The sequence below is a fragment of the Elephantulus edwardii genome, unplaced genomic scaffold, assembly GCF_000299155.1.
Source record: "Elephantulus edwardii isolate Elephantulus edwardi_28Jun2011 unplaced genomic scaffold, EleEdw1.0 scaffold00099, whole genome shotgun sequence".
In the NCBI taxonomy this organism is placed as follows: Eukaryota; Metazoa; Chordata; class Mammalia; order Macroscelidea; family Macroscelididae; genus Elephantulus; species Elephantulus edwardii.
Window position 1 is genome coordinate 12,335,957 of NW_006399849.1, and position 9,024 is coordinate 12,344,980.

At 37.7% G+C, this 9,024-nt stretch overlaps 1 protein-coding gene across 1 annotated transcript in view; it reads left to right on the plus strand.

Moving 5' to 3' along the window:
* The window catches only part of ANKRD55 (ankyrin repeat domain 55), a 229,439-nt gene that overhangs the window by 77,391 nt on the left and 143,024 nt on the right, over positions 1–9,024 (plus strand). The window contains exon 3 of the mRNA XM_006891541.1: positions 4,881–5,011. Within this exon, the coding sequence (XP_006891603.1) occupies positions 4,881–5,011 (131 nt within the window). The remainder of the gene's footprint in view (positions 1–4,880; positions 5,012–9,024) is intronic.

Below are 9,024 nucleotides of genomic sequence, written 5' to 3' on the forward strand. Positions count from 1 at the left end.
CACTACTATAGTGCTGGGAGACCTCAATACACCCCTCTCAAGAAAAGATAGAACTACCAGAAAAAAACTCAACAGAGATACTGAAGAAGTATTTGTCCTTTCATGATGAGATATTTCCCTCATTTTCTTGAGAGCAGATCAAGTTCCTTTTTGGTGAGCAGATGAGTGTGCTGTTTGCACAACCCAATGTCTAAAAAAAGCATTAGAAATAAAAGAATTTGGAGAAAAATTTGGTAGCCAGTTGCAACTTTTTGGTGAAAAACACAGTGAGGGATAATCCATTCTCAGGGATTTCCAAGGCTGAGCTCACTGCTCACTCAGCAAAAAATCACAACCACAATTAGCATAAATCTCGAACCAGACGACAGCTAGTGCGCTCCCAGATGGGCAGAAGAGGGTGTCTGAACGTTGCTTTTCCAGCCTGAAGGACTGCAGAGCACCTGGCTTCTGCCTCACTAGGATGCCTTTCAGCTACCCTGTGAAGTTGTTTGGAATACATAATGTCACCTCTAATTTCAATATAAGTTCATTTCTAATTTTATTTCAATTTCATTCAAGAAAAAGAACACATTTAAAAAAAATAAATCAAATTACCATGGCCCTTGATCACCTATATTGAGTCCAAAGCAGGATAGTCTTTAGTAAAGGTAACTCTTTTTAGCAAGAATTTGTGCAACTCACAGCTAGGCAATGCTTTACCACCACCTTCAATAAAAGCAGGAATGAACCTAAGGACCCAGTTGGACTTCCTTTCCCATTCCGCTTCCAGATTATTTATTATTATTTATAAATAATCAGTTGTTGTGGTATAGATTCTGACCCATGGCTACCCCATGCGTGTCAGAGTGAGGTTTACAATGACTGATTTTTTTTTCAGAAGTAATTGCCACACCTTCTTTCTGATGCACTTATGATGAACTCCCACCCTTTCAGCTAGCAGCTGAACATGTTAACCATTTGGCCCACCTTAAGACTCCTATAAGGAGATTTGATACCAGAGTGGGTAAGGGTAACAGTACTGAATATCGCATTGACTGCCAAAAGAACAAACAGATATATCTCCTGGAGAAGGTACAGCCAGAGTACTCCTTAGAGGCAATAAGGATAAAATCTCATTGCACTTACTTTGGGCATGTTGATAGGAGATTCATTGGAGAGGTACACCATGTTTGGGATGATGGAGGAGGTGGTGAAAGAGAGGAAGACCTTCAACTAGGTGGATTGACACAGTGACTCCAGCAACGGGCTCAATTGTATCAGATATTGTGAAAAAGACACAAGATAGAACAGGGTTCAGACCTGCTGGTCGTAGAGTCGCTATGAGTCATACTCAACAGCACTTAACAACAGTTGTGCTGTGGACCAAAAGGCAAGCAGTGTGAATTCCCCAGCTGCTCTAAAGTAGAAAGATGGGCAGTCTCCTACTACGTGACTTAAAACCTCTGAAAATCTGTCGAAGGGTCAGCTATGAACCAATTCTAACTCCTTGGTAACGTAGACTATTGTTCAAACAAAATCAAGATTTTGCTTGTTCCATCCAAAATCTAACATGTTGGTGGTGGTGGTGGTGGTGTTTACTATCAAGTGGAAACTAACACAGAGCTGACCCTTCAGCAGGTTTTCAAAGACAGTTTAATTGTACAGGAGAAGATTGCCCATCTTTCTCCCAAAGAGCACTGTTTCTTATGAACCGCTTACCTTTGGGAGGGCAGTGCATCTCCTTACCAGATACCACTAGGCTACCAAAGATCATGGTTATTATTGTTAGGTGCTATCAAAGTCGAGTTTAACCCATAGCAACTCTATGAAGAGCTGATCTGAACCCTGTCCTGTCCTATGCCATCCTCAAAATATCTAACATATTCTAGCTCATTGTAGCAGTCGCTGTGTTAGTTCATCTCGTTGACGATCTTCCTATCTTTTGCCAGTCCTCCACCTTTCCAAGCATAATGACCCTTTACAAGGAATAGCCTCTCCTAACAAGATACCCAAAGTATGCAAGATGAAGCTTTGTCATCTTTGTCCCCAAGGGGCACTCTGGCTGTACTTTCTCTAATATATCTGTTCTTTTGGCAGTCCATGGGATATTCAGTAATCTACTCCAACACTACAAGTAAAAAATATTAGTCCTTCTCTCATCCTTATTCATTGTCCAGCTCTCAGACGCATAGCAAGTGATTGAAAAAATATAGCCTGAACTGACATGATTGCACCTCAATAATTTGGAGAGCTCCCTGGGCTCAGATTTGCCCAATGGATATGTCTCCTCATCTCCTGAGTGCTGGTACTAAGAGTGTTGATTGTAGATCCAAGTAAGATTAATTTGTTGATGGTTTCTATCTTTCCTCCATCTATCAGGATGCTTCCTATTAGCACAGTGGTGAGAATTTTTGTTTTCTTGATGTTGAGAGGCAATTCATATTGAAGGCTGTAGTCTTTAATCTTCTGTAGCAAGTGCTTCAAGTCCTCATTTTCACCAAGCAAGGTTGTGTCATCTGCATAAGGCAGACTGTTGATGAGTCTTCCTCCAATCTTGATGCCACATTCTTCTTCTTAAGCCAGCCTTCTCAATTGTGTGCTAATCATACAGATTGAATAGGTATGGAGAAAGGATAAAACCCTGATGCACACCTTTCCTTGACTTTAAACCATGTAGTGTTCCCTCACTCTGTTTGGACAACAGCCTCTCGATCTAGATATAGACTTTTCATGAGGATACTTAAGAGTTCTGGGATTCCTATCTTTCTCAATATTAGCCATAATTTGTTATGATCCACACAGTCAAATGTCTTTGCATAGTAAACAAAGCACAAATACTTATTCTCCTAGTATTTTCTGCTTTCAGCCAGGATCCATCTGACATCAGCAATTACATCCAGGGTTTCATGGCCACATCTAAACCTAGCCTGAACTTCTGACAGTTCTCTATAAATGTACTATTTTTGCCATTTTGGGATGATTTTCAGCACTATTTTACTCAGACATAGTATTAATGATACTGTTCAATAATTTCCACGTTCTGTTGAATCACTTCTCTTGGAAATCGGAACAAATGTACATCTCTTCCAATCAGTAAGCCAGGAAGCTGTCTTCCAAATTTCCTGGCCTAGACTGGTGAGCATGCCCAGGGCTTCCTCTGTTATTTGAAACACATTAATTTGTAATCTATTGATTTCTAAGCCTTTTTTTTTCTTTTGCAAATGCCTCCAGTGCAGCTTGAATTTCTTAATTCAGTAACACTGGTCCTTGATTATAGTACTTCCTGTAATATTTGCCTATTGGCCAATTCTTTTTGGTATAGTGACTCTGTATATTTTCTCCATCTTCCTTTTTTTTTTTTAAAAAAAAATCTTTTTATTGGTTTTCATATAGTAATTCCTTTACATTATGTTTCATTCATTTACACTGTGTTTTATTCATTCATTTACATCGTGTTTTATTCATTCAGTTACATTGTGTTTCTTACACATAAACATCCTATTTTACATTATTTTTTAATTGGTTTGCTTACAAAATTTATATACATTGCATTTCACACTCTTCTTCATTCACATTGTGTTTCATAAAATCATTCTCATACATTATGTTGTATTAAATCAATCACCATTGGACCTTGCCCATCATTACCCTTTATTTTAGTGTTATTCACCATCACAAGAACATGGAAACAATCTAAATGTCCAACCACAACCAAATGGAGTGAGAAATTGTGGTACATTCAAACAAGGGAGTACCATGCAGCACTCAGGAGTAATGATTTTTTAAAAAACACTACGTAAGTTGGGAGAGACTGTAGAGCATTGTGCTGAATGAACTAATGTAGTCTCAGAAAGACAAATACTGCATAACACTGTTGTTGTTGTTAAGTTCTGTTGAGTCGCAGGTGACTCATAGTGACCCTATGAGTGAGAGTCCTCGACGCTTGGGTCCCTTTCATCCTCTTTCCAGGTTCATAGGGTTTCCAGAGGCAAGTTATTATGGAAGTGGATGCCACTCCTCCTTCCAATGCATAAGACTACTATTGGAAAAATAGGAGGATAACTAGTAAAACCTGTACAGGAATTCCATCTTCTTTTAATGCCTCCTGAATCAGTCAAGATTTTGCCCATAATATCTCTCAGTATAGCAACTCGAGGATTAAATTTGTTTTTCAGGTTTTTTCAGCTTGATAAATGCCAAATGAACCTTTTTCTTTTTATACTCCAGTTCCATCTCTCTGCGCATTCCCTTATAATACTTTGCTTTGTCTTCCTGAACTGTGCTCTGAAATCTTATGTTCCGGTCTTTTATTTCAGCACCTCTTCTCTTTATTTTGGCTTCTTGATGCTCTACTGCAATTTTCAGAGTCTCTTCTGACATTCATTTTAATTTTTTATTTCACTTCTGTCTTGTAATCACCTTTTGCTCTCTTCATGATGATATTATTTTTTATGTCATTTCACAATTCATCTGGTCGTTGCTCATTGGTGTTCAATGCCTCAAATCTATTGTTCAGATGATTTTTAAATTTAGATGGTATATACTCAAGGTTGTATTTTGTTTCTTGTGGATCCCTAGTATAGTAAGAAAATGTTTATTATCTGCACAAAACCTTTACATCAAGTAATATTTGAAAATTATAGATTAAATAAATTCAGAACCTTATATAAAGTAAAAATGTTATCTCTATAAAATGGCATTAGAATATGTTCTTATTTTCTATCATTTGATCAACAATCATATTCATTGCATTGAAGTCCCACACAACCTGACAACTGGTCTTGTGTTGAGATTGGTTCATTTGTTTGCCAGAAGCAAAGTAAATGAACAGGAAAATAAAATCTACTCATAAACTTAGTGAGTCAAATGTTTTTAAAGGGTGTTGAAATGTTTCATTCCAGGGTGTACGCCCTTGATGCATGCGGTTTCTGGACGTCAAGTGGACACAGTGAAGCTGCTATTGAAGATGGGAGCCAATATCAACAAGCAGGATGCTTATGGCCGCACAAGTTTATGTCTGGCAACCTACCTGGTAATGACTTGTGTCTGTTGCAGCACTTAGGAAGTGGGATATTCTCAAGATCTCTTTAAAGATCTTTATGAGGGAAGTCTGTTTGTAGGACATCATTATGCCAGCCTCTTGTCTGGCTCCCCATAGAAGGACTTTGTTCTCCTGAGGCCCCCTGGGAAGGGAGTCAATGTCATGGAGACTGCCCTGTGAAACCCATCACTTCTTCCTGTGAGGTTCAAAGTCAAGTATGAAAGAAAAACATAACCAAAGTGGCATTTAGAAGTGAAGTTTCAGTCACAGTCAAGTCAGGAACATATAATCTTATCATTGATGTGTAGCCCAAGGGAAATGACTCCTTTGAACTATTTCCTTTTTTATAAACTATAGTGAAAATAACATTTACTTCACAACCAATTTATCTCAGTCGAAGAAGTCATAAGTGAAGTCACTCAGCACAGAGGAGGTACCAAATTCTTTGTTGACTGAATACTGGCCATGGTTTCAGATATATCCAACGGTGGTGTGATTTTTTTTTTTTTTCTGAAGAAAAGAAAACCACATACCCACACAGTTCCGGAAATGTTGAAAAATTATTTTTTAAAACTTTCAAACCTGGCCTCCCTGAAAAAAAATCTGTTTTTTTAAGAAAACTGAAAGTTTGGCAACTTTAAAAGTTGTTTAATGTGCTTTTCTTTTGGGTCTTATGGTAATATTTTTTCTGTTTAATGAGAAAAAATGATGAGCTGTACATTACAAAGAGAGTTAATATCTTAGCAACTTCGGAGTCAATACTGGCAATGCCAAAACGATATTTGCTTCTCTTGAGGCTTAGCTGCCTAAACACTCATGGGTGGTCTAATGGTGAGGAACTGCGCTGACAACCCAAAAGCACGTGGTTCAAATCCACCAGCTGTTTTGTAGAAGAATGCCTCTGAAAACCTGCTTGACAGTCATCTGTGAGTCAGTCATGACTCATCAGCACAAAACAACAAGACTTAGATATTATTGGCCAATTCTACAAAATCAAGTACAATAGAGTCTGTAGATTTTGACAATTTTTTGTTGCAAAATATATATCACAAAAGTTTGCCATATTGACTATTTTTTCATGTACAATTATTCAGTGGCATTAATTACATTCACTATGTTGTCCTGCTATCATCAGTATTTCCAAAAGTTGTTCATCATCCTAAACAGAAATTGAGTATCCTTTCAGCAATAATGATCTTTACTTCCTCCATTCTTCTGTTAATAAACTTTTGTCTGTCTGTGTTCGCCTGTTCTATTCTGGATGATTCATTGCACAGGATCATACATATTTGCTTATCTGACTTATTTCACTCAGCATACTGTTTTCAAAATTAATCCATATCATGGCATGTATCAGAACTTCATTTTCTTTATCAGTGAATACCATGCCATTGTACACTGTGTATTGTAGCACATTGTGTTTTCCTTTCATCTGTTGGTGAATGAATAGGCTGTTTTGTACATAAGGCTGTCATGAGCACTGGTATTCCCATATCTGTTTTAGTTTCTACTTTCAAGTGTCATGGATAGCTAGGAGTGAGGGTGCTAAGTCATTCGGCAGGGAGGTCTGGTGGTGTCATCCGTAAGGATTTGTATGGTTAACTCACCGTGCCCCCACCAGTGGCTCCACAGGAGAAAGCTGGACAATCTCCTCCCAAGAAATTTACAACTCCTGAAAATCCACTGGATTTTGGTCTCAACTCCACTACAATGAATTTGAGGGATGCTTGTTTGTTTGTTTGTTTGATGGTTATTATATAGTTATCTTTCTAAGAAACCACTAGTTTTTCATGATTGTATCGTATCATATTTCCACTAAAAATGCACATGGGATCTAATTTCTGTGTACATGTAAGCCAACATTCATCATTTTCCATTTTTCTGTTATTAGTGACCCTAGTGGGTGTACTGTGGGTCCTCATGTGGTTTTGATTTACATTTCTTAATTATTAATGATGTTAAGCATTGTCTCATATGTTTATAGGTCATTTGGGGATGTGTGTGTGTGTGTGTGTGTGTGTGTGTGTGTGTGTATGTGTTACAAGAAATGTCTGTACAAGCTCTTTGCACATTTAAAAAAATCAGTTGCTCTTTTGTTCTTGATATTATATTTAATTATATTTATGTTCTTTATAGGGATTAAACCCTTACCAGATCTATGGTATCAAATATTTTCTTCCATTTTACAGATTATTCGTTTGGGATAAAGTTATTTGATGTGAAGGAATTGTTTATTTTGACGAAGAACAATTTAATCTTTTTTTCTTTTTTACCTTTGGTGTCATATCTAGGAATTCACTGTAAAAAAAAATCAAGGTCTTTAATGCAATCTTAAGTTTTCATCTGAGAGTTTTATGGTTTTGTTTTTGTTGTCGTTGTTAGGTCTCATTGGGCTAACTACCTCTTATAGGGACAACAGAACTGAACCTTGTTGTTCTGTGTCATACTTGTTGTTGTTAGGTACCGTTGAGTTGAGTATGACTCATATTGATCCTATGAACAAAAGATCTGAACCCTGTCCTATCCTGTGCCATCCTCACACTTCCTGACTCATAAGAGCCAATTTCAGCAGTCACCATATCAATCCACCTTATTGAGAATCTTCCTCTCCTGCGCATACCCTCCACCCTCCTCAGACTCATGTCCTTCTCCAAGAAATAGCCCCTCCTTAGCAACATGCCCAAAGTATCGTTCTTGCCTCCAAGGAGTCATCTGGCTGCACCCTCTCCAAGACATATCTGTTTGTTCTCTTATCCATCCAGATATATAAAAGGCATCATTCTTACCATCTCTTAATGTGCCACATCTGTTATTACAATCACTGTGTCAGTTCATCTTATTGAAGGTCTTCCTCTCTTTCTCTGACCTTCTACCATTCCAAGAATGATGTCTTTCCCCCAAGGACTGGCCCTTCTCAACAGTGTACCTGATGTATGTGAGAACTCCCTTCATCCTTAACTCATAGCACCACCGTGCTGCACTTTCTCTAAGACAGACTCATAGACACTTCCGGCAGTCCTGGGGGTATTCTGTACCCTTCTCCACCACCACAACACAAAGGCATAGATTCTCCTGTCATCCTTGTTCATGGTCCAACTTTCAGATTCATGGGTCGCAGTTGAAAAGACCGTGGCTTGCATCAGATACACTTTTGTTTTTGAACTGACATTATTGCACTTTAGGGCTTTGGAGAAGTCCTTGACAACTGATATCCCTAGTGCAACATGTCTTTTCATTTCTTGACTGCTGTTAACATGGGTGTTGACTGAGATCAAAGTAAAATGAAATAATTGGAAATTTCAATCTTTTCTCCACAATGTTGTCTTTTAGTCCAGTGCTGAAAATTTCTTTTTCTTCTTTGTTCATTTGAGTTACAAAATACTTATTTTGGGGGGCTGTGTGTGTATGGGTGTGTCTTTAAAAAGGAATTTATTGTGTATAACCAAGAATTTTCTGCATTTGAAAGTTTCATGGCTGTTTATTTTCTTGATGTTTAGATGTAGCCCATATCAAAGACTATCGTCTTTTCTTTTCTGTATTCGAATTGCTTGCCTTCTTGATTGCAGTGCAGCTTCTTGCCACTAAACCACCAGAGCTCCCTAACAGGTGTTTCAAGTCTTCCTCAATTTCTCCAAGCAAGGTTGCGTCAACTGAATAACTGTAGGTTGTTTATATGCCATCCTCCAATCTGATGCCTCATTCTTCTTCATATAGTCCAATTTCTCAAATTATTTGCTTAACAATCAGATTAATGCATACCTTTCCTTATTTAAACCATGCAGTATTCCCTTGTTCTGTACTCACAACAGATTCTTGTCTATATTTAGATCTTGTGTTTAGGTTCATAGTCCATTCTTAGTTCATTTTTTAATACATGGTTTATGGTACAAATTCAGCTAAATTCTATTGCTTTCTGTAAATATAGTTGTCCATTAACTCACTCAGCATACCTTAAGCTCAAGGAACTGAAGAACAAATTAAAACCTCAAGTTGCTATAATCAAG